Source organism: Culex pipiens, chromosome 1 (genome assembly GCF_016801865.2).
Source record: "Culex pipiens pallens isolate TS chromosome 1, TS_CPP_V2, whole genome shotgun sequence".
NCBI lineage: Eukaryota > Metazoa > Arthropoda > Insecta > Diptera > Culicidae > Culex > Culex pipiens.
The window spans coordinates 19,972,808-20,000,010 of record NC_068937.1 but is presented as its reverse complement, the minus strand read 5'-3'; the positions used below and the strand labels follow the sequence as shown (position 1 = coordinate 20,000,010).

The 27,203-nt window shown below is 33.0% G+C and overlaps 1 protein-coding gene across 8 annotated transcripts in view; it reads right to left on the bottom strand.

The window, feature by feature from the left end:
- The window catches only part of LOC120416924 (sex determination protein fruitless), a 456,860-nt gene that overhangs the window by 67,550 nt on the left and 362,107 nt on the right, over nucleotides 1-27,203 (bottom strand). For all 8 annotated transcript variants that reach the window (XM_052706115.1, XM_039578832.2, XM_039578835.2 and 5 more), the window contains 2 exons: nucleotides 5,971-6,118; nucleotides 5,663-5,863 (listed from right to left, as the gene is read on the bottom strand). In XM_052706115.1, coding sequence (XP_052562075.1) covers nucleotides 5,663-5,863; nucleotides 5,971-6,118 — 349 coding nt within the window. The remainder of the gene's footprint in view (nucleotides 1-5,662; nucleotides 5,864-5,970; nucleotides 6,119-27,203) is intronic.

The following is a 27,203-nucleotide window of genomic DNA, read 5'->3' as shown; positions in this document are numbered from 1 at the left end:
CCTGCAGACTTTTTAGATATAAACATAATTTTTAGTTTTAAAGAAGGGTAAAGTTTGTAGTTATTCACAATTAATCGAGCGTGGTTTTCTGTACGGTGTTAAAAAACTTTCCAATAAGTAGCATTGATTTCAATTCAAAGACATTAAATTGTGGATCTATCTTTCCGTAGCCGGCTGCCTAAGATTAACCATTTCAAATAATCTAAAACCTTAAAAATAAATAAACATAAGTACTCTCAACAGCAGCATGTAAATCTACGTAGGTCTTATCTTTGATACAATATGATTCTCATTCAAAACATAATTCAAAAACGTAACTTAATCCACCTTTAGGTGGTTGGTGCCTTCCTCTCATTTATAGAGTGATTACAATCCCCTAAAGTGTCCACATGGTTTATGGATCTCCCCTAACGTGATCGCAGCACCTAAGAGGTCCTAATAAAAATAAGTGACGAGTAAAAAAAAAACAGACTTCCTACAGACTTTTTGTCAAGATTATACAGACACCGCCTTTCAGGAAAATGGCATCCCTCTACAAGGCTTTTTTCGTGGCGATCAGACGGGACCATTTGAGGTTATGTAAATTCAGACCATTTTTTAAACTGCTTGTAATTTTAGATAGGTAAGTCAGATCTTGAAAATTCTTAATCCACAAGAAAGGTCTTCTCATATGCTTTCTAAAAATATATAGCATGTGAGGGTTTCATGAAAAAACCACCCTTTTTACCATAACTTTAATTTAATATGAAACAGTTTTTTTAACATAACTTTTTAAATACATGAGAAAACTGCATGAATTTAAATAGCAACTTAGGGGACGTTAAGACGGTTCGATTAAAACCATTTCGGCCAAAATCGGTTGAGCCTGTGACAAGATATTCCAGTGACATTGATTTGGTACACATGTCTACATACAGCCAAACACACAGACATTTGCTCAGCTGGTGATTCTGAGTCGATATGTACAAATGAAGGTAGGTCTAGGAGGTCTAACTAAAAAGTTCGTTTTTCGAGTGATTTTATAGCCTTTCCCCAGTAAAGTGAGGAAGGCAAAACATTAAAATTACGTAACGTTAGGCATAACTCTCCACTGAACATTCTAAGTCTCTAAAACAGTAATTTAAATCAATTAGTTTTTTGGGTGATTGGCTGAGTGAATGAATGAATGAAAGAGTATGAACATTACTAATGAAATATTTGGTTTCAGGGTAAGCATACTGCTGATATAAAAACGAACGGGTAGCGTTTTTCGGTAGTCGAGTAATAGATTTTATATTAATTTTCATTAATAAATAAACAAATTTAGTCCGACAGTTTAGTCCGAGCAACGCGTCGGGTCAGTTTTGTTTTGCGCGTTCGTCGCCGTGTTTGATAAATTATATAGCCGTTTTTTCTTGTATTATTTCTATGATTTGAAAATATGTGTTTTGTTGGTGCGCTATACGCTTGCGAGGTATAAACTTAAAATTCGAAAAGACGTTTCCCGTAAAAAGCGTGAAAAAACTCTCAGCATTATAGCCCGGAGAGCATGATAACGAGTATTTCTCCTACGCGATTGTAGCTTCTTGTAGCTTCGTAACTCATCAGTTATCGGTCGCTATTCTTATAACTATTCAAAACTTGAATCGTCTATGATCCACTCGAACTAAACACTTTACGAAGAGTTTAATATCTTACCTGTTAAATACATTCTTTGTGGTTTTATCTTTCCACAGCCGGCTGCCTAAGATAATCCATCTAATCGTAAATAATCACAAATAAACGGGAATAGTCTCAACAGCAGCATCCGATTGCTTGCCTTGGGAATAATACATCACCCCATTAAACAAAACTTATCGATTATTTGGGTCACATCATCATCTTTTATGATGAATCCTGACCATTACCCTTCCCTACTAACACAATCCCAAGTAGAAGTAGTTTTCCGGCACACGCGGGGGTGTGGATATCGTATAGAACCCACCCTTGGTAGCAGCCTGTGCTAACTAACATTCCCGTCCCATCCCCTCGAGATCTACAAACTGACATGGCGGGCGCCGTTGGTGGCCAATGACTGTTACCTATCTGCAGCAGTTCTAGTTTTGATGATCTTGATGTTTTATCTTTTCAGCGCATTCATGCATGCTGTTGATAAGAGAAACATCACCAGATCGTTGAAGCGTATGATCGGTTGTGCTGATAGGGTATTACGGTCCTGTTCAGCAACGGAGAAGGACAACCATGGGTGGTCTCTCATGCTCATGCTCATGCTCATGCTCATGCTCAAAATCACGTTTCTCCTTCGCTGTGAGTGACAGGAGCTTATTGCCGCCTAACTACCGCAGTGTAGAAAACAGCAAGTTGAACTGAAATTCTGCGTTTATTTGGCTGTCAACTGGGTTTGTTTTGAATATTTTCCAAAAAGTCATCTGAAAACTCAAGGCAACCTTTGACAACAGCCAATAATTTGTTCTGCAGTTGTCATGCGACCATTATCTTGCGGTCGTATCACCGCGCGTGAACTCTAATTATTGACGCCCGCAATAATATATTACACAGAAAAAAAAGTTGGCTTTTGGAATGTTGAAAATTTGGTAGGTTGAATATTACCTCTTTTTATGATTAATATTACATAAAAAATGTGTAAAAATGTGAACCTGATGAATATTCATCAAAAACTGATGAAAATTCATCATTTTCTGGGGTAGAATTAATCATTTTTTTTGCCACAAAATCTGTCACCATTTCCTGATGAATATTACCATCATTTTTTTTTCTGTGTAACTTTGTGTTAAGTTTTCAATCCAATTGCGTGTCCAGTTCTACGAATTCCACTCAAGTCATGATATCTGTGGACAGTGTTACCAGACTGTTTATGTATTTTGGTATCATCGGAAGGGTTCATTAATAACCTTTGCAAAGATGGAAGAAAGAATTGCTCTGGAAAATATTTGCATCATAAATCACTACATAATTTGGCCTTGAAAAGATTTTTTTATGGGTGCTCATGACATTTGAAAGTGTTGCCAGATAAGCAATATTAATTTGTGGATACAAAGAGGCGAGTTGTTTCTTTTCGTCTACTACTTGAAGATTTCATCAGTGTTCTGTTCTCGACTGGATTTTGTGGGCTATCCATTAGCAATGTTTGTGTATTCTATGTTTTAATAAAAAATCTTATTTTAAGATGAATTTATTATTGTTTTTTTTTTCAATTATTTTATATACACCAAATAATTGAAATATATTAAATTTTTAACTATTCACAATATGGGTATCAAACAAAGCAAAATTTAAAAGTGTGTTAAATACCACAATTTTCACTTTTTTTAAATATGTTTATTTTTTAACAAAATACCGTATTTATGAAAAATCAGTAAAAAATACGATCCAAAATAACCCGAAATTTTTAAAAATACCGAAACTTTTCGAAATAATGCTTATTAATAATTACTTAATTTTTTACAACTAAGTATTGGTATCAAACGATGCAAAAATAAGGGATGGACTTTACCAGAAAAGAGTATTAATTATTTTCACGAAATACAGATAATTATAACGATGATTTTTCTTTAGAAATATCGATGTTTTGAAAAATAGCTACTCATTTTTTTTTAACAATTTACAATATGGGCATAAAACGATGCGAGAGTTCGCATCAGAGTTCTTCTTTAGATGAGTTTTTTTTTTCGGGTGGAATTTTTTTTCACAAAATGCCGTATTTAAAATATACTTATTTTCTAAACATGTGAATGGGTTGACGATGCAATATTTTGTACAGATTTTTTTTATTGATTTGAGTTTTTAGTGTTAAATAAATAAAATCGAGCAATCACAAAATATTTATTTTTCGAAGCAAAATTGTGTATGCTATGTCACATTTTTTTAAAGTCTTTTTTGAAAAATACTAAAATTTTCACAAAAAAACTGTATTTTTCGAAAATACTCAAATTTTTAAAATTGGCAATATGGGTATCAAACGAAGTGAAATTTTGTATGCTATTTCACTTTTTTGTAGTTTTTTTGAAAATACTGAGATTTTCACAAAATACTGTATTTTTTTCAAAAATACTCAAATTTTCAAAATTTGCAACATAGGTCGCAAACGAAGCGAGATTTTGTATGCTTTTTCACTTTTTTTTTTAAATGTACACAATTTCGTTTCATTTGCTACCTATGTTGCAAATTTTGAAAATTTGAGTTTTCTCGAAAAAAAAACAGTATTTTGTGAACATTTAAGTATTTTCCTAAAAAAATCTACAAAAAAGTGAAAAAGCATACACAATTTCACTTCGTTTGATACCCAAGTTTTGAAAATATTAGTATTTCCGAAAAATACAGCATTTTGTGAAAAAATCTAATGAAGTGAAAAACCATACAAAATTTCATTTCGTTTGATACTCAAATTGCAAATTTTGGAAATTTGAGTATTTTCGAAAACATACAGTATTATGTGAATTTTTTTGGTTTTTTTTTTCAAAAAATAAACACTATAAAAAAGTGAAAGCGCATACAAAACTTCGCTTCGTTTGATATCCATATTGCAAATTATGAAAATTTTAGTACTTTCGAAAAATACGTACGATAGATTATCGTTTTCGTTCCGACGATAACGATTACCGCTATCCTTATCGTTAGACGATAATATTATCGACGATAATTTTACCGATTAACAACATTGAATTTTACTTTTTTTAGACTACGTGGTTTTTGCACGAGCCCCAAGAAACCATTTTCTAACCTTTTTCAAAATTTAAAATATGTTAAAAATGTAATGTTGTTTATACAAAATAATCAAAAAATATAAATAATTTCGAAACTTAAATAAAAATCTAAAATGAACTCTTCAAGTTAGATTCATAAGACATTTAACGAATTCACCCAAATATTTCGTAAGGGAGCGTTCTATTATTACGTAACGCAGTTGGGGACTTCATACAACAACGATTTATGCAACAAACTATTGTTAGTATTATTGAGTGTGCAACCCCTTGCAACCCGTGTGCCCCCACTTTACTGCGCCGCCAGTGCACGCGCTAGCTGTCAAACGCTGGTTTGGAGGGAAGCTTGACTTCGCCTCATTCTTGAAAAGTAAACTAAACTAAATACACGCGCTTTTATTCGATTAAACTAAACCGCGTTTTATTGACCGCGTCGGTCGCCCTTCCGCCGTAACACTTTAAGTATGGGAAGACTGTTACGAGAAGGGGAGGGGGAGGGATTTTTAAACCTAAACTGTTGCGTTACGTAATGTAAGAACGCTCCCTACCCCATTCAGGAGAGAAGTAGAAGTAGACGACCTTGTTAAACAAAATTTGGTCAAACTGAAAAGCTCCAAAGCAGGATCTTTTTTTATTGGCAATGAACGTATAATTCAGTTATTCAAAAACATTTCTTTGATTTGTGATGAAATTTAAAAATATTAAAATTGTTCAAATATATTTAAGTCGATATAAAGAAGAAAGAAAAAAAAATCTCTAAAATTGCTAAATAGTATTTTTTTCAGAAATTAAATTTTTTGAAATCATAACAATTGAAAAAAAAATCAAATTACACAACACAAATTTTGAAGTCAGTAAACGCTTCAGTTTCGTCAAGGTATGATAGATTGGGGTTCCCTGAACAGGTTCCAACAGATATGAATCAGTTTCCCGGACAACTCCAGATTTAAAATGACTCTCACCTTCAAGCTCTCCGCCGTCTTGAGGAAGTTCTGCAGGTTGTGCTGACCGACGTTCACCTCGCCCTGGTACATAAAGTCGAGCAGGGCGCGCATCTCGCTCACCTCGACGTCCCGCAGGTAGATGATCGGGTGGGGGTGGCGGTTCTCGACGAAGATCTGCTCAAAGTACGGACTGCACGCGGACAGGATCGCCTGGTGGGCCTGTTTTCGGAGAAAGAGAGAATGAGAGAAGAGAACAATAGAGCAATGTGTTCTCTCAAGCGCCGGTGGCGCCACCCTGGTGGCGGGTGGCCGCAACTCCAACTCACCTTGACAATGCCCTTGTCACAGGCCAGCGTGACATCGCACAGCTTCTCATCTTGCAGCAGCGTCGTCAGCACTGTCGTCAGGTTGGACTGATGGTTGTTCCAGCGGAGACAGTACTGCTGGTCCATTGTTCCTGTGTCAGTGCTGTTCCTGTGCGAGAAGAAAACGGGGAAGAAAACAATACAAATTAGTGGTCCAAATTGGTAACAATTTTCGAGGTTAGGTTAATTCCTAAATTGCAGTCCACTTCCGGGCGGCTTTGCAGGTTCAAGAAGGTTGAAAATTAACACCCTCATCCTGAGAAAGAAGGTGCACGCAAAACGAATTTTCATTATTTTCCACTTAAAAGCTACCCAGCTCATGCTGGTGTACAGGCAGGAAAGTCTGACATTTTCCGAAAAAAGAAAAAAAAGCAAGCAAGAAGGCACAAATTGTTGGTGGTTTCCCCCCAACCATCCTCAAACCCTTAAGTTTAAGGTAAGAACAGAACAGTACAAGTTCTTAAATGTGGGTAAAGTTGCTGAAGGTGCGAGTGTGTGGTGACAAATTAAATATACCTTTTCGACCACGAGAATGTTCGTGTCTGGCGAAACGAAGAAACTACCCCGCACTGCTCATCCCCTCCTTGGACAAGAAAATGGGAACCGGAAACATTTGTTACCGAAAGATTGTGGTCTCTGGCCAACACGGAGGCGACGACGATGGAGACACACGATTTTTCTGCAGGTTGACGCTGAACGGAGACCGTCGGGGAGGGTAGTGTTGAATTTCACATGATTTTTTTTAAATTTATATAAAATGTTCAAAATACTTCTAACAAAATTTAATTTTTTGCTCGATATTGATCTATTTTTTGGAAAAATGTAAAATATGAAGCTTTATTTTCTTTTTTCAATAAGAAATTTAGCAAAAAAATCTGTGGAAAAACTTAATTACAAAGGCAAATTTAAGTTTATTTTGCGAAAAATAGATTTATCATGTTATCAAGCAAAGTATTTAGCTTTTGTTTTTAATGTCCTCTAAAATGTTGCTTGCTTGCTTGTGAATTGCATGTGGGACATTCATGCGGACATGTGCAAAAGTTACTTGAAAATGTATGTAACTACGTGTAAAAAAAGCAAAAAAAAAAGATATAGTAAATTAACAGAAACAGAAAAAAATTGAATGTACAATCTTTATGAACTTAATTGAAAAAAAAAACTGATTTCTCTTCGAGAATTGTTCAAAATCAAAATTAGAAATGAAAAAAATATAATTAAAAAAAATATGTCAAATTTCCAGCCTACTTTTAAGGTACAGTAGTTGTTCGGTAACTGGGCGTTGTTTAACTGGGCTGCTTTTTAACTGGGCGCTCGATAACTGGGCCGTAGCCCAGTTAAAAAGCAGACAAACGTCAAAAAACCAAAACAAACCGAAATTACCGAGGGGTTAATGGATGCCAAAAGCCTGTTCAATAAAAAAAACTTTTTTCAAACTTTTATTCAATTTCAAGTCACAATTAAAGAAAAATTAAAAGTAAGCATTGTAAATAAATTTGAGTAACTTTTATTTTTATATTTCGTCAGGAAAATATTATGCATCGATGGTCCCCTCGTTATTTTTCGTTCAGCTCAGTTAGCGAGCAGCATTCGGTAACTGGGCTACGTTCTCAGCCCAGTTACCGAACAACTACTGTATTACAAAATGATATGTATGAAACACTAGTTATGCAACTGTCAAAAAATTGCGAAATATCAATGAATTTATGAACGTAATTTTTAAATCAGATTTTACGTCTTTTTCCGATGTGTGGTCTCAAAATTACAAATTAAAAAAAAAAACGTAAAAAGCCTACGTTTTAATTAAATTGCATCAATCAATGTTAAACAATGTATTTATTTACCACTTTTTTGAAAAAAAAAAAAACAAAAAAGTGAGAGACAAAAACATTAAAAACAAAAACATTATCACAAAAACAAACTAAAAACGGAAAATTTCAAAATTTCACAAAAAAATACTAAGTAAACAAACAAAGACCTATGGATATAAAAACTGAATATTGAAATTTTGCATAAATTGCTTACAAAATCTAAACAATTAAAAAAACAGATCAGTTAAATAAGTTATTCAGTAAAATTAAAACAGGGAAAAATCAAAATGAATGATAAATGTATAAATTACGATAACAAAACAATTGACTCAATTACAAAACAAACAAATTGTCTTTATGAAAATAAAAAAAAAATAAAGACATTCAAATCAAACTGGTGTTCAAAGCTAAAGAAGCTGCTTAAAATAAATGTAAGAAGTAACAAGCAAAACTAAATTAAAATTATGAGCAATTTGAATAGATAAAAATTTGAAAATGAAGCATGTAAAAGTTGAAAGTCAAAATTATGATATTTTTTCAAAAGAAAATATTAAAAAAAATGAAAAAAGGTAAAAAAACATCAAAATTACATAAAAGTGAGTTTGAAAAGTAATTAACAGAATAAACGTCTTCTTAATTCAAAAAAATATCAATCAAAAACCGGATGAAAATGCAAAACAAAATAACAATAAAAATAAACTTATTTTCAGTTTTTTTTGCGTAAAAAAAAAAGAAAATTTAAGAAGACAAAGAAATAAAATAAAAACAACAAGAAAAATTACAAGTCAAATGCAAAAGAAAACTATTGCAAATATGAAAAAATTTAAAAAGTGCATTTGAAAACAAATAACAAGACAAAAACAAGACGCTTTCATGACTAATAAAAACTATCAATAACAACTAAATAAAAATATTTTAATGAAGGAATACAAAAATTAACAAACTTGAGGATAAAAATTTAAAAACACATAAAATAAAATGAAAACAACTAACAAAATTTAAATTCAAATAAAAAAAAAGAATAAATATAAAGGAAAACGAACAAAAAAATAAAAACAATGAAAAAAATAACAAAAAAAAAATCAAAAAAATGCGAAAAAACAAGAGGCAAGACATTTTCATAATTTAGAAAAAAAAAATGAAGTATTATCAAATACTAATAGTTTAATAAAAGAATAAAAAATAGCTGAAATAAAAACGGAAACCTTTAAACAAATTAAACTAATACAAAAAATGTATAAATACTAAATATAAAAATGAAAAAGTTAAGGAAACAATAAGAAAATTTAACATTAACATTTGAAAGACAAGACGTTTTAATAATTAAGAAAAAAAATATCAATTAGAAAAATGAGATACAAACAGTTTAATTAAAGATTAAAAAATTAATAACTTTTTAAAATAATAAATATAAAAAGAAAACTAGTAATTAAAAAAAGAAGAAAAGTTTGAAGTCAAATTTAAAAGAAAAATAAATAACCTATTGATATTGAAAAATAAATGAAAAAAAAACATTAAAAGGAGAAAATGATTTGAATCTTCAATAATTAAGATAAATATCAATACAATTGTAGTTACAAATATACTAATAAATGAAATAAATAAAAAAAAACTAAAATGAATCTCAAAAAAATTAACCATAAAAAATGTCGAAATATTTTTTTAAACAAAACTGGTAATAAAAACAATGAGAGACTATAGAAGGCAAAAACTTTTGAAAATTAAAAAACAAAGGCAAAATAAAAAATGTAAAACAATGCCACTTGAATTCTATTGAAAATAAATGAATAAAGTCACAAGACATTTTCATAATAAGGAATAAAATTCAATTTCAAAATCAGATACAAATAGTTGGACAAAAGAATTAAAAAAATAACTAAAAAAATGTAAAGAAAAAAAATCAATAATAAACAAGTAAAAAGACAAAAAAAAGATGAGACAGGTTATGAAAACAATAAGAAAGGTTAAAAGTCATATTAAAAAAAAACATATTGAAACAAAACAAATGAAAAAACAACAACAACAAAAACATGAAAATGTAAAAAAAGTGAGATTTATTGCAATCTAGGATTTAAAACGACATAAACTAAAAAAAAATGCAAATAAATATAAAAAAAACCTAGAATGAAAACATAAAAAATTATATTATGAAAAAAAAGTTAAAATATAAACATTTAAAAACGAAACTAGTAATGAAAGAAAGAGAAAAATAAGCAAACTTGCGATAAAAGCTTAATGCAAAAAAAAGCTTAATTAAAAATTAAGTTAAAACTAAATTAACAAAAATGTTATGTAAAATCATTGAATGATTTTTTTTGCATATATTTTTAAGAAAATTAACAAAAATCTTGTAATTCTAAAAATTACGACAAGTGTTTTGCCTTTTGCTCAATTGATAATAAATTTGATATGTTTTACTTTATTTCAATTGAATGTAAATTAAAATTGCCAGGTCTCTATTCTATGTTTGAAAAGTATAGAAAAGTGAACGTAAAAAAATTGAATTTAAAAACATACTGAGAGCCAACACGTTATCATAATTTTGAAAAATATCATTAAAAAATGTCACATTATACAATTTAGAATATTTCAAAGACACGTTTAAATATTGAAGTGTCAAGAGAATTTGAAACCTTTTGAAATCGAAAACAAATTAAGAACATCAAAAACTGAAAAAGCAGACAATATTAAAATTTAAGATATCTTGAACGAGTACTTTTTTTAGATATAAAAAAATATTTTTTTGTTAAATTTAATCAGTCATGAAGTTTTTTTATTCATTTCAAATTGATTTATCTCCACATTACGAATTGAGAATTGAATTCTTTTCCAACCTATTAGAAGCAAATTCTGATTTTAGTTTTGTTTTATAATATGTGCAAATTGCACAAGTCTTTTCCCCGCCTATTAGCAGGCTCGCTCAAATTAGCCCTAATCGAACAATCAATAAATTAGAGTACTGCAGTGGGCGCTAATTAACTAGTCGAAACAAACCAATTTGCTACGCTTGAAACTTTTTGAAAAAAAAAAAGATTCGCCATTTTTCGAGCTAATTTTATTTAAATTATAAAGAAGGCAAACAGAAAAACAAATCCTCCCCAATCGACTGTGATCAAAAAGAAGAAAAGTGTAAAACCCCCTTTTTTGGTTGAAGAAAAAGTTGAAGGAAACCCCCTTGCAAGACATGGCAGTGCTCCCAGCACTGCAGAAAATGCCGGTTGATTTTGCGTCGTCGTCGACGAGACGATGATGATTGTTTGCATATGACACTACTCAGTCTGACTCTTCTTCTTCTTTCTCGCAACTGAACCATCGTCATCATGCTCTGCAATGTAAACAGTTTAGAAGTGGGGCTTTTGGCACTGTTGCAAAAGTTGTAAACAAAACTTTAACGGTCAATTTGAATGATCGGAAATTCACCACGGTAAATTTAAATTCACCACAGCTTATTAGCACGCGTTTTTGACAGTTCTTTAATTTTTTTTTTCAGTGCAATTAAGGTGACTTTATCTTGCTAGTTTTGAGTAAGGACTTCTGTGTGACATATGTTCATTCCAAAGGGGGGAGGGGGGAGCAACCTCGTAAGACAATTGTGCTGTCGTCAGGATGTTTCCTCGCCGTTTGCCTTTTCGGTCAAAAGTGGCAAAAGTAAATCAAGTTGATTTTTCGGTATCAAACGAATCTGCAGAATTCTTTGGATAGATAGAGTGAGAGTGAGCAAATATTTGAGATTTTTGCCTTCCTTCTGGTGATGGCCTTTTGGCACTCTCCCCCTTTGTAAGAGGCTAATTGATGGGTAGATTTGTGGGATAAGCAGAATCTTTCTTCTTCTGGTTTTTTGTTTGGACGTAAATTAAACAAAAGTGTCGACAAACATTGGTTTCGTCAGTTCACAAATCAAATTGAATTGTTTGAGGGGATTTATGGTTAGAGTTTTCATTTTGAATTTTGAGCTACAGAAGATTATCATTCTCCCTTTCACTCACAATAATTCATGGGGTCATGAATCTAACTCGTGAGTTCATGAATCTTATTCATGAATTCATGAAACTATTTCATGAATCCTTTTCAAGAGTTCATGAATCTTTTTCATGTGTTCATGAATCTTATTCACGAGTTCATGAATATTATTCATGAGTTCATGAATCTTATTCATGAGCTCATGAATCTAATTCATGAGTTCATGAATATTATTCATGAATTCATGAAACTATTTCATGAATCTTTTTCAAGAGTTCATGAATCTTATTCATGTGTTCATGAATCTTATTCACGAGTTCATGAATCTTATTCATGAGTTCATGAATCTTATTCATGAGTTCATGAATCTAATTCACAAGTACATAAATCTAATTTATGAATTCATGAAACTATTTCATGACTTCATGAATATTATTCCAGAGTTCATGAATCTTATTCATTAGTTCATGAATCTTATTCATGAGTTCATGAATCTAATTCATGAGTTCATGAATCTTATTCATGAGTTCATCAATCTAATTCATGAGTTCATGAATCTTATTCATGAGTTCATGAATCTTATTCATGAGTTCATGAATCTTATTCATGAGTTCATGAATCTTATTCATGAGTTCATGAATCTTATCAATGAATCTAATTCACGAGTTCATAAATCTAATTCATGAATTCATGAAACTATTTCATGACTTCATGAATCTCATTCAAGAGTTCATGAATCTTATTCATGAGTTCATGAATCTTATTCATGAGTTCATGAATCTAATTCATGAGTTCATGAATCTTATTCATGAGTTCATGAATCTTATTCATAAGTTCATGAATCTTATCAATGAATCTAATTCACGAGTTCATAAATCTAATTCATGAATTCATGAAACTATTTCATGACTTCATGAATCTCATTCAAGAGTTCATGAATCTTATTCATGAGCTCATGAATCTTATTCATGAGTTCATAATTCTTATGAATGAATCTAATTCACGAGTTCATAAATCTAATTCATGAATTCATGAAACTATTTCATGACTTCATGAATCTCATTCAAGAGTTCATGAATCTTATTAATGAGTTCATGAATCTTATTAATGAGTTCATAAATCTTATTCATGAGTTCATGAATCTAATTCATGAATTCATGAAACTATATCATGACTTCATGAATCTTATTCCAGAGTTCATGAATCTTGTTCAAGAGTTCATGAATCTTATTTATGAGTTACAAATTCTAAACAATGAGTTCATGAATCTAATTCATATGTTCATAAATTCAATTAATGATATCATGAAAATGGGTCACGAAAACCTGAAATTAATCACGCCATAAAAAATAAATCATGAAAATATTACTTAAAGTAACGTCTACTTGTCTGTGTTGTGCAAATTCTTAACATTGCAAATGTCATCATTTGACACTTGACAACCTTGCTCAAAATTTTTCGCGATTTCCCAATCGAAAAAGCCACTTCCTGCAACTTGAAAGTCGCTAATTGCAGCGCCACCTAAAATCGCAACCATCCCGTTTGACATTTCGCATGATGTCACAACAATTGTGCGACGTTTCGCCGCTGCGAGCCCTCTCACTTTTGGCCCCAAAAACCGAGACAAACGATGTCGCGAATAACCTCACCCATTATCTAATAAAGAGTCTTTCGAAAATCCCTCTCTCTCTAATATGGTCACCAAGAAAAAAAAGAAAAAGAAAAAAATATGGCGATTTCTTCTTCATCTTCTTCGAAGACTTTTTTTTGGACCAAAATTTCGCGCGCGTGAGACCGCGGTGTCACATGGTCGCCCTCTTCCGGCGTCGTCAAATTTAGACTAATTCTGGCCAACTTTTTTTCGCTGCTCTTTGTTGTGGAGTTCGCTGTGTTTGTCTTGGTGACCGACAACCTTAACCTAAAAAAAAAACTCAATTTAATTTATTTGAAGTCGGCGGCGCAAAAATTGACACGTCCCGTGGAGTCATAGAGTTTGGCGTTAGATGTTGAGTGCGAGTTTGACATTTGGCAACACTGGATTAAAAAAAAAACAATCTGACAGATGACACAGATTTGTGCTCATTTAGTGCTAGTTTGTGCATTTTTTGTAGTTTCCTTTACCCAATTTTGAGCAGCAAAATTTAACAGTCAAAATTTCACTTTTCAATGTTTGTGCTTTGTCTTCAAACGCAGTCTATGGCGAGGAGGATTATACGGTTAGTGCAAAATAATGGTTTCGCAACACCACGTAAACGCACACGTGTGCGTGCGTGCCAGTAAAGGGTTTCCTCACCTCGATGGTGAGGGTTAACCACAGACAAAAAGACGATTTTTTTCATCGAAAAAACAAAAACATTTTAAAACTGTCAAATTGCCTCAACAGCGCCACTCTGTGGCCAATCCTAAAATTAAAAGTTGACAGTTAAGAGTTCAATCCACTTGTCTATGTCCCCACAAAAAATGGCCAAATGGTCGAATGACGCACGTTTTGGGGGTGTCAAACCTCCGTGTGTGGCCGTCGGCGCGAGCGACGAACCCCCCCAAAATAGGGCACTTTGTATGACAGGGCACGTCGCAGGAGGGCGTTCGCGCGAATTCTTTCAAGGTTCGTCAGGTGGCGTTTTGGCGAAGAGAGGTACATGTTGAAAAGGGTTTGAAAAGAGTTGGGATTGGATGATGACTCATGAAAAAATAATGTTTGAATTTTGAAAAGAATAACAACTCACAAGGCATATAGATTAGATAAGGTAAGGCGAGTTTTGCGAGCTGTCAAAAAATAGTTAGTACGAAACCGGATTTTTTATGGAGATTTTCAGAAAAGTGTAAATGTTAACAAATTTTGAGCAATTTGCACCGGATTTTTTTTTCTGTAGTTTTTTTTTTTTGTTTAGCATGCCCGTTTTCAGCTGAATTTTATTTTTTGAAGAAATATGTTGGTTTCAAAAGCGTTTTTTGGTTTGGTTTGGTTTTCGTGGCAACAACTTTTTGACAGCTCCATAAACCTGCCTTACCTTATCTAATCTACATATTTTGAACAAATCGGTGAATTTGACAACACTGAATAACTGTCATTTGTTGACATTTTGGCGCACACGATTATTCAAAATTATTCAAAATTAATCCAAAAGTTTAGAGAAAAAAAAACAGAATTACTCAGATTTCGTCAAGACACAAAAAAAGTTAACCAAAACTGTTTATCATTCTATTCAACACTTAATTAAACTTATTTTTGAGACCAGTTATTGGGAAATCTGAGCTTTTATGAATCAGAGTGTTCTTCAAACAATAATTCAAAATTACATAGATTGCATTGACACCGACCCAGAAATTAGTAAAATTAAGCTTTGGATAGACTTCTGAGACACAGTTTTTGGGTAAATTTTACTCAGAATTGTGCAAACTTATTGAAAGTTGAGTGAAAAAAACAGTGCCAACGAAAACAAAATTAATGTTGAAAATTGTAATTGTTTAGAATTCATAAAACTTGTAAAAAAATTTAAAAATTGTTTATAATTATTTAAAAATTCTTTAAAATTGTAAAAATTGTAAAAAGTGTTAAAAAATGTAAAAAATTGTAAAAAATGTTAAAAAATAAACAAAATGTAAAAAATTGGCTAAAATTGTTTAAAATTGTTTAAAATTGTTTAAAATTGTTTAAAATTGTTTAAAATTGTTTAAAATTGTTTAAAAATTTTTTAAATTGTTTAAAATTGTTTAAAATTGTTTAAAATTGTTATTTAAATTGTAAAAAAGCGTTATTTATTTTCAATGATGAAAATTGTAAAAAATAGTAAAAAATTGTAAATTTTCCAAGAGATTGTTCAGAAATGTTAAAATTTGATGCAAATTACTAAAATGTTAAAAATTGATAAAACGTTGTTAAAAATTGTTCACAATTGTAAAAAAATGTAAAAAATTGTAAAAAACCGTAAAAATTGGAAAAGATTGTTAAAATTTGTTAAAAATTGTAAAAAAATGTATTAAATTACATATAATTGGATTTTTTTTATATATTGTTAACAAAACTAGATAAAAATTGATTTTTTTTTAAACTGTTAAAATTGTTGAAAATTGTAAAAAAATTAAAAAATGTAAAAACTTGTAAAAAATTGTTAAAAATTGTTCAAAACTGTTAAAAATTGTTTTAAATTGCAAAAAATTGCAAAAAAGGAAAAAATGGAAAAAATGTGAAAAATTGTTAAAAATTGTTAAAAATTGTTAAAAATTGTTTAAGATTGTTAAAAATCGTAAAGAAATGTAAAAAAATGTTAATTTTTTTTTAAAAAATTGTAAAAAAATGTAAAAATATGTAAAAAATTGTAAAAAAGTTGTAAAAAGTTGTAAAAAGTTGTAAAAAGTTGTAAAAAGTTGTAAAAAGTTGTAAAAAGTTGTAAAAAATTGTAAAAAATTGTAAAAATATTTATAAAATTGAATAAAATTGAAAAAAAATAAAAAATTGTTAAAAACTTTTGAAAATTGCTAAAAATTGATAAAAATTGATACTTTTTTTTAAATATTTTAAAAATTGTTAAAAAATGTTAAAAAATTGTCAAAAATTGTTAAAAATTGTTAAAAACTGTTAAAAATTGTTAAAAATGGTTAAAAATTGTTAAAAATTGTTAAAAAATGTTAAAAATTGTTAAAAACTGTTAAAAATTGTTAAAAATGGTTAAACATTGTTAAAAATTGTTAAAAATTGTTAAAAATTGTTAAAAAATGTTAAAAATTGTTAAAAATTGTTAAAAATTGTTAAAAATTGTTAAAAATTGTTAAAAATTGTTAAAAATTGTAAAAAATTGTAAAAAATTGTTAAAAATTGTTAAAAATTGTTAAAAATTGTTAAAAATTGTAAAAAGTTGTTAAAAATTGTTAAAAATTGTTAAAAATTGTTAAAAATTGTTAAAAATTGTTAAAAATCGTTAAAAAATGTTAAAAATTGTTAAAAATTGTTATAAATTGTTATAAATTGTTAAAATTTAAAAAAATTGTGAAAAATTTTAATTTTTTTTTAAATTGTAAAAAAATGCAAAAAATGTTATAATTTATTAAAAATTGTTGAAAATGGTTCAAAATTGTTAAAAATTGAATAAAATTGTATATAAATGTATTTTTTTTAATTGTTAAAAATGGTTAAAAATTGTTCAAAATTGTTAAAAATAGTTGAAAATTGTGAATTTATTTAAAAAATTGTTAAAAATTGTTAAAACTGTTAAAAATTGTTAAAAATTGTAAAAAATGTAAAAAATTGTTAACAAATTCAAAATTGTTCAGAATTGATAAAATTTGTTTAAAAAAGTTAAAAAAAATTTAAAAAATGTTAATTTTTTTCATAATTGTTAAAAATTTCAGAATTGTTAAAATTGCTAAAAATAGTTAAAAATCGTTGAAAATCATTGAAAACTGATTAAAATGCTTTTAAATTGTTTAAAATTGTGTTTTTTTTTGAAAATAGGTAAAAATTGAGCGTGTAGCTTTTATTCATTCAAAATCTGCATAGAATGTTTGTTTTGTCGTTTTGTTTCGATAAGAAGTGTTGCCGAATTTCCAACTTTGCTAAGATTTTTTATGAATCAAAAGTAAAGTTAAAATTCAAATCAGCCAGGTTTAAAAAAACTCTTTTTTAAGAAAAAAATTGTCAAGTTTGGCAAATCAAACCGTCAAGTTTGGCAAATCCTTAGTCTCTAATGAGTTGGAAGACGTTTTTTTCCCAAGATTTGATATTAGTTTTAAAGAATGTTAAATTTACTGGAACTTGGGAAAAAAATAATTAAATGTTATAGTAGCAATCTCAAAACAAAATTTACCAAAAACTGAGTTAAATTAACAAAGCTCATTTCTAGGTAAGCTAACTTGGATAAAATTTGGGTGACAATTTCTCACAACTTAGACACTTCAAATGAACGTTTTGGATTCAGTTAAAATCTGTAGAAATTCTGATAAAATTGTCTGATTTGACAATTTATCACAATAAGCAGTGTTGTCAAATTTGCGATATTTCTCTTTTTACTTTTAGTGTCAAAATTACCACTTCAAATGTATACTTTCAAATTTTTGGCAACCCTGATTCCAACTATCACCATCTCTTAACAAATTTTCCACTTCATCAAACGTCAAAAGCCACTCTCAAACATCCCAAAGAACGCATTCAACAACTGTGCCTTCTCCCCCCGAAAAAAAATATCCACCGCACTTAATTAATTTCTCAATCTTGTCCTGCACCAGCATTCCGGCCAGCCCGGGAACACACAACATAACCTCACTATTCCGAACCCGACCCGTTAGAGCGGGCCAATTGCGCTCCACCGCCGTACCGTACCGTACCAGATAACGACGACAATGATTCACACTTCATTGCGCGTCCTGAAAGATATCCTGGTCCGCTTCTTTCTCGATGATCACCGGTCCGCTGGACCTTGGGCCATTGCGTCGGTTGAATTTCAGGACGAACCCTTGGCTTCCAATTTTGAGGGGCGTGCGAAATTTTGATTATTTTTTTTGGGGTTGCCATAATGGCGAGGAGTTGCTATAAAACTCAAGTTTGACAGTTGAGCAGTGTTGCCAGAAAGTCTGGATTTCCTTGAAGGAAATAAAAAACTTTTTTTTTACTTAAAAACTGAAAGACGCTTTTGACAGATGAGCAGTGTTGCCAGAAATTCAGAATTCTTTTAGAAAGTTTTTTTTAAATAATTAATTTTATTTGTTTACTTAAAACTCAATGTGCTTTTGACAGATGAGCAGTGTTGCCAGTAATTCAGAAATCTTTTAAGGTAAAAATGGTTAACATAGTATGTTTTAGGAAATTTTAAAATTAAAATAAATGATTCTGACAGCTGGGCAGTGCTCCCAGCGCTAAGGGATACCTCTAACGATGCAGTCCTGGAAGCTGCTCCGGAAAAGAGCAACTAATTTTCCTCTTTTACAACTGACGAGTCCTAAGCCCCCGCTCGCCCGAAAAAGTGGGCCTTGTTAGAGCTGGTGCAGGAACTTCCGGCAAAGGATGCCCGGAACAGTATACACGACTCTGTCCTGGGGCTTGTTGAAGCGAGAACACACCGGCAAAAGGCCAGTACTAGGTAAGATTGGGTTGGCCAAGATATCCTGCTTCTGTGTGCGGTGCGATATTTATTACACCATTTAACCTATTAATATTTCAAGCCCTTGTTTGAAGCGTAATTTATACTTTCATCTTCATGTAATGAAGCGGTAAAATGTAAGAGTTGGGGTGTGTGTTCAGGGTGGAAAATTTACCTTTTCTGTAGATTAAGGCTTGGTTTGTGGGAGGGATTACTTAAACAAGATTTAGCCAAGTTACAGCAGGCTGAAATTAGTCAGACTGTAGAGCTTATGGTAATCCAGAATGTCGTCAACGACTACAAACATTGAATTATAGAAGAGGTCCTTCCGGTTAACTAGTTAATAATTATCCAAATGATTATCCCGGTTATCCAAGTGGTTATCCCGACCATTCAAGAGATGATCGTGGTTATCCAAGAGATTACCTAGGTTATCCAAATAATTATTATGATCATTTTCTTATATTTCGTTAATTTTTGAAACATTTTATGTTATGTTTTCGCATCTTTTTAGCTAAATTTTCTGCAAGCAATAATCATGCAGTTAGGCTTAGATAAAAGTTCTCAATTTTATGTTATCCATGATGTCAAAGGATTATCCAAAAGGTCGTCAACGTAAATAAACACCGATTTTTGGAAGAGGCCGTCTTGATTTTCTATTCAATTGTTATCCATCGATTGTTTCGTTTATCCAGATGATCAAAGAGGTTATCCAACTCGAAGAGGTTAACTTGGTCATCCAAGAGGTTATCTTGGTTATTTAAGAGGTTATCTTGGTTAACCAAAAGTTTGTCTTGGTTATCCAAAAGTTTGTCTAGATTATCCAAGAGGCTATCTAAATTATCCGAGAGGTTTTCTTGGTTATCCAAGAGGTTATCATGGTTATCCAAGAGGTTATCTTGGTTATTCAAGAGGTTATTTTGGTTATCCAAGAGGTTATCTTGGTTATCCAAAAGTTTGTCTAGATAATCCAAGAGGTTATCTTGGTTAACCAAAAGTTTGTCTTGGTTATCCAAGAGGATATCTAAATTATTCGAGAGGTTTTCTTGGTTTTCCAAGAGGTTATCATGGTTATCCAAGAGGATATTTAAATTATCTGAGAGGTTATCTTGGTTATCCAAGAGGTTATCTTGATTTTACAAGAGGTTATCTTGGTTTACCCAAAAATTTATCATGGTTATCCTAGAGGATATCTTGGCTATCCAAGAGGTTATCTTGGTTATCCAAAAGGTTATCATGTTTATCCAAAAGGTTATCTTGGTTATTAAAACATTGTCTAGATTATCCAATATGATGTCTAGATAATCCAAGAGGTTATTTCGGTTATCCAAAAGGATATCTAGATTATCCAAGAGGTTATCTTGGTTAGCCAGAAATTTGTCTTGATATCCAAACCATCGAAGGGGTTATTTTGGTTATGCAACAGGTTATCTTGGTTATTAAAGAAGTTATTTTTTGTATCCAAGAGGTTATCTTGGTTATCCAAAAGTTTGTGTAGATTATCCAAGAGGATGTCTAGATTATCCAAGAGGTTATCTTGGTTATCCAAAAGGTTACCTTGGTTATTAAAGAGGTTATTTATAGTATCCAAGAGGTTATCTTGGTTAACCAAAAGTTAGTCTTGGTTATCCAAGAGGATATCTAAATTATTCGAGAGGGTTTCTTGGTTATCCATGAGGTTATCATGGTTATCCAAGAGGATATTTAAATTATCCGAGAGGTTATCTTGGTTATCCAAGAGGTTATCTAGATTTTCCAAGAGTTTATCTTGGTTTACCCAAAAATTTATCATGGTTATCCTAAAGGATATCTTGGCTATTCAAGAGGTTATCTTGGTTATCCAAAAGGTTATCTTGGCTATTAAAACATAGTCTAGATTATCCAATATGATGTCTAGATAATCCAAGAGGTTATTTTGGTTATCCAAAAGGATATCTAGATTATCTAAGAGGTTTTCTTGGTTAGCCAGAAATTTGTCTTGATATCCAAACCATCAAAGGGGTTATTTTGGTTATGCAACAGGTTATCTTGGTTATTAAAGAAGTTATTTTTTGTATCCAAGAGGTTATCTTGGTTATCCAAAAGTTTGTCTAGATTATCCAAGAGGATGTCTAGATTATCCAAGAGGTTATCTTGGTTATCCAATAGGTTATCTTGGTTATTGAAGAGATTATTTGTAGTATCCAAGAGGTTATCTTGGTTATACAAAAGTTTGTCTAGACTATTCTAGATGTCTAGGTTAATTTGATTATCCATGAGGTTATCTTGGTTATCCAAGAGGATATCTAGATTATCAAAGAGGTCGTCTTGGTAATCCAAAAGTTTAAATAGATTATCTAAGAGGCCATCCATTTATTAAACTTTGTTCCTCTACACGGAAAAAATCTATTCCCGTAATCGTGAATTGTGTTCATGAATATGAGAACCACGATGGAGTTTATTCATGAGTATGGTGCATTTGCACTGTAAACGTGAATATATTCCTTCGTGGTTCTCAAATTCATGAACACAATTCACGATTTGAAGTATTGAGTTTTTTCACAACACATCTGTACCAAAGCTATCCCAATAAAGTTCGCGCCAAAAGAGAGCACAAAAAATGGCACACCACTTGACCTTCAAAGTGATTTAAATTCAAATTTTGCGCGTCTGTGTGAGAGAGAACGCGCCAGATGTGTACGCTGACGAAGAAGACAAGCGATGATGATGACGGTGTCAATTTCGGCCCCAAAAATGGCGTTTGTAAAGCGCATTGTTGTCATTCAACCGGTGAGCCACCATTTGAAACTAGATTGACAAATATTGCATCGCAAATTGAAAACAAAGTTTGACAGATGACGCTTGAAATCGGAAGTGTTGCCAGGTTGTCAAAATTTACTTTAAAGATTAGTTTTGACATTTTTGCAAACGAAGTTTGCCGCAGTGGAATACCACCTTCATCAGCTAATGTCAAGTTACTTTGTTACGTAGTTTTTGAATGCACCTTCTAGGTTTACCCTCCAACTGTTTTGACAGCTAAATTTGACGTAGGACTACGACTTACCTATTGTTTTTTCAACAGCATTCGTCAAAATCAGAAGAAGCATGAAAATAGAGAGAGAAAAACAAATAATTTGTTAGTATTTTGACACATTTCCGAAATCCCAAATTTAACACCAACTCATAACTCAACTCAGAGTTTTATTAGGGTGGTTCCCCCGCACCTAAACCGTTCCGGACAAAACCCACTGTTTTGCCGGGAGAATTTATTCACTTTTCGCCACAAACCGATTTATCTCGCCCCCGAACCCGTAGACCCTTTTGTAAGCGAGCTGCCCCCGAATGTAGACTCGGACTCGTTCGCTTTCGGTGGAACGCATCGTCACGTTCCACTGTTGCACCCCAACTGGTGTGTGGGTGTAGATCTTGATAACACGCAAGTGATGATTATTGAGGTGAGTTTTATGGTGAACCATGCGGACCGTAAATTTTGAGGTTAGCTTTGTGGAGGAGGAGGAGCGGGGCCAATTTGGAAGATTTGTGATTCGCAACTGGGTAGAGGTTTATCTGGGTTGATCTGGCGTTCAAGTGACTAGGCGATAATCACCCTAATTTAGTGTGAGAGGAATGACAAATGTTTCGCTAGGACTGCTTTATCGACGTTTGCTGTCAGTTTTGACAGCAAAGTGAAGATTGATAGTTTAACATTTTTTTGAGTATAAAGCAAAATCCGACAAAAGAAGACTCTCAAATCCTTATTTATTTATTTTTTCAAAGGTGTCACGTAATTTGCGAATGAGCTTGAAGCTGACGTTTAACAGCCATATCAGTCAACGAGCCACGTCACAAAAGTTGAGTATCGACGTATGATTCTGTCACTCAGAAATCAGTTTGCTTAGTATTTCAATTATATGACAAAACAAAATCTTAACTGAATCTTCCTCAGAAGGGATGTCCATCAATTACGCACCCAAATTGCAATCGTGCTATTTTCTCGACTAATTTGACACAACTGGAATCCGCTGTAGTATTGTTTTGTTTTTTTACACGCCCAAAAATAATCAGAATTATTCGAAACAAAATTACCAACAAATGAGTTTTTAGGCAAACGTCAAATTTTGGGTAGAAATTACTCAAATTTTGGTGATTTTCACTCAATCAGGTTTTCACGAATTCTAAGTGATTTTAGTCGAGGGCTTGTTTCCAAAAACTTATCCTTGCTCTCCAAGTTGTTGTTGTTGTTGATGTTGCCTCGCCTAGGATGACAGCTAGACAATGATTCATTTATGACTTTGGAAATTACCGATTCCATTCGCACGGGGAAAATCAACGGTAATTTATTGACATAAATCGCGACATGTCAATCTCGGGCGGGATCGCCCCTGGAGCGGGGTCAACACTGGCCACGAGACACGCCGGAGGAGGTTGGAAGGTTCAAGAACAACCCGTTTTCGCGCCGACTTCCAGACGCATCCTGGACACACATGTGTTGCTGCCGGGCATCATTCAGGAGGATGGTAATTTTTTCGAGGGTAGAAGAGTGCAAGGCGAACATTTCCATTGGAAATTGAGTTATTTTTACTTTTTACTGGAATAATTGCAGTTTTTTTACCGTTTGGAAACAGCAAGGGGGTCTACTTTACCGACGATTTCAACAGATGAAAAGAAAACGGGTTTTCTGACCGATTTGATCGCTGGAGGTCAACCTGGTCAACATGTGCCACAACTCGGATGATTCCGATTGTTCCAGACGGGATCATCCGTCTGGAAAAAAAGAATCCTGGTGGCACATGTTTGATGTAAATTTTTGTGTCGGTTAAAGGGAGGAAACCAGAGATTACAATTTCAAATTGGAATGAAGCCGAGGAGGTATTTTTACTTCAGAATAAATTTGTCGATTTGACGAGTCTAAAATGACAGTTTCGTCATATGGTGGTGGAGTTGGGGTTGCTATGTTCCAAATGAGATCTACTTTATCGACATTTCTGACAGATTTTCAATTTTTAAATTCATTTTAGGCCAATGCATGAAAACGTGTAGGAAATATTTTAGTATGCAAAAATATGCAAATATGCGTTTTTCAGATATGCGCAAATTCACTTTATCAAATGTCAAAATTGACAGTAGAATTGTTGGATCTGTCACCCACAGATTGAAATGAGATTAAATTCTTCTCAAAAATGAGTTTTTTTTTTTTAAATTTTATGTCATTTCAACCAAACAAGAGGTCAATTATTGCGAGTGTCAATTTTTTTTAGTTTTTTTTTATTTCGTAATTTTTGAACAACCCCCCGTTCCCAAATCGTCCTTTGTCAGAATAATCATCGCAAATCACCCAATACCTTCAAAGCGACGTATTTATAACATCTGAAATGCATAACAAAACACTCCCCACGACACTCCCCCCTTCGGGCTGAAATATTCATCAATCGATTTAAATTCTTTCACCGCCATTTGACAATCACTCTGCGCGCGCGAGAGTAAACAAACCGAAAAAACAACAACAAAAACAATTCTCAATTGGCTTTGACGCTCGCCAAAAAAAGCTTCCTGCAAAGTCATTTAGGAATCAATTTTTAAATATTGCTAAAATTGACTCCCCCCCCTCCCTCACACCTGCCACGCCAAAGGTTGACGTTTAAGCCGGATGGCAGCCCTGTTACTCAACACATAACCTCGAAAAATCGAAACAAAACAAAAAAGCGTTAAAATCAATCCAGTCGCAGCAAAGAGAGAGAGAGAGAGAGAGAGTGAAGGGCATCATGAAATGTTTAAGCATTTCCAATTAATATATTATACCAACACTTCATTATTAAATCATGATTGTTTTCTCGATGCATGGAAGCAGTGTTCCCAGTTTGTTCGCAGTAACGCTGCGAGTTGAGAGAAAAAAAATAAAAAAACAACTTTCAGTGGATTTTTGCTCACACAAAAAAGCGACGGAAAAAAGAGCATTGAGCATTGAGAACTGAACGATAAAAACATAAGCCGCCCTCGCAAAATATTCATGATCACACATACAGTCACATGAAATTATTTGGGAAAGGGTTACAAACAAGCTTCGTTTGACAATTTGTCTCGTTTCGACTTTTACAGAGTTAATTTAGGTCGAAATAATGAGAATATCAACCAATTTTTTTAACTCTAACCTCAAAACGCCCAATCTAGTCGGCGGCGCCCACACAGCCGCGAAATGTCAAAAAGGGCAAACGAGCACTAATCGCGCGCACCAACACAAACGCGCTCGCACCAACCCAAAATTTGTCCTCGAGCAACTCGCGAAAAAAAAAACCCGAATCAACACGCCCAAACACGTTCGCGCGCACACACACACACGCTTGCTAAGTCGGGGTTAAAAAATTTCGCGATCTAAATCGCGAGCGCGCGTGCACTTGACGCTCCGCGAAATCGTAGCAGGCGCGAGAGTGAGTGCTTAACTGCGCTCTCGCGAGCGCGCTCCGCTCGCTCACTCTCTTTGTTGATGTTGATTCGCGCTCGCGAAAAAAAAATCGTAATCGAGCGTACTAAACTAATAACAATAACGAGCGGCTCTTGCCAAAAATATTCGCTGGGAGGGGAGAAGAAGAAAAATCCCTAAGCTCGTCAGAGATAGCGCAAGACGCACCAACACAACCATGTAGGAGTGAGCGTGAAAAAAATAAATAAATAATAAACAAACCGCAACAAATGCGCGAACAAGTACGCGAAATATGAGAACGCGGAGTCTTGTTATTCTTCTTTTTTTGACGTTTCATGATGAAGGGAGCGAGCCCAACTTGTGTGTGAAATCTAAACGATCATCATCTAGTCATCCGCGCACGTGTGTTTGTGTCGGTTTGCCAAATTATTGGTTTCGTTTATTTTCGTAGGGTTTCCGAACGTGGTCGGCTCGTAGTAGGCGTTGGTGTCGTCGTCGTCGTCGGTGTGAACGAACTAGGAAGTTCTTGAAACCGTTATGGCGGCCCGCGCTCTTCCCTGAGCGAAGGGTGACGTAAGCGCAAGTGTTCTACGCCGAAAGGGCTGTTGACCTTGTTGACGTTTGCGTGGTGGGAAGGTAAACAAAGGAGGGGTTTGACGGAAGAATTTGACGGTTGTTGACCTTTTTGACACTTGGCGAGGGGTTTTGGATCGTTTCATAAGCGTCTTTAGCTCAATTTTAAAACAAAATTTAATTTAACTGAAATGTCATCCTTTACGTAATTTCTGCACGCTCCTCAACTACATTTTTTTTATTTGACTAAAATTTGACTAATTTTGACACGCCGAAAACTTGTAAAATCGCGTTACGTCATAAGTTAATGCTGACTTAAACGTGCACAAATTTGACAGTTCGTACAGAAGGTCGTTCACAAATTCAGTAACTTACTTTTTTTATTGTTTTAAAAATGAAGTAAGAAAATCAAACAAAATATGCAGTTCTTCTTTTTTAAATTTTTGTGTGCAAATTTGACAGATTGTAAAAAAAGGAAATTCACAAATTCCGAAACGAACTTGTGTTATTCATGAGTTTCGCGGAAAATTTACTGATCAAAATTGTTTCTTCAAAATTATCAAGTTGTCCGCAAAAAAAGGGTTTTCGGAATACAAAATAAACATAAATATTTGACAAAGAATCTTAACTGACAGTAGAGCCATTCAATAATTACGTAACGATGTAATTTTTTTAAATTTGTTGATTTGTTGAAAAAAAAAACTTCAATTTCCTAACAAATTTTGACAGCCGCTCCATAATTTTCCCATTCATTTTTCCCACTCACTGCCCCCGTCAAAATCTTCTTTCTCTGGGCCTAACCTTACCTAACCTCGGTCGATGATTTGTGGCCGCCCCGGCCACGACCACCAACTGGAACTTATGTTATGCGGGCCCCCGCGTGGGTCTCATCAAATTTGCACTTTTTGGCTATTAGCCAAAAAAAATCGCGAGCAACAACAGAAAAAAGAAGAAGACCGCGATAAGCCGCCGCGCTTTATTATGATGACGTTTTGCAACTAAATCGCGAAGGCGAGAGGGAGAGAGAGGGGCTAGCTACCATTAATTATCACTTTCCACGAGGTTCCACCTCGAAATAGCTCGAAACCATCATTAAAGGGAATCCATAACCTCTCAAAGTCGAAGAAGAGTGTGAGTGTGTGTGTGTGCGCGCGCTATAATCGCATTACCATTAACAATTTAGCGGAAAATATTATAAATTAAACGATGACGAGGGACTGAGAGGGAGAGGAGTTGAAAATGACAGGTGGAATGCGATTTTTTTGGATTTTTATGGCTAAATTAGAAGATAGAAATGAAGATAGAAAATGAAGCATTACGGTGAATTTACAGATCAAAACATTTATTGGTACTTAAAATTGAATTTGACAAGTTTACTTATCT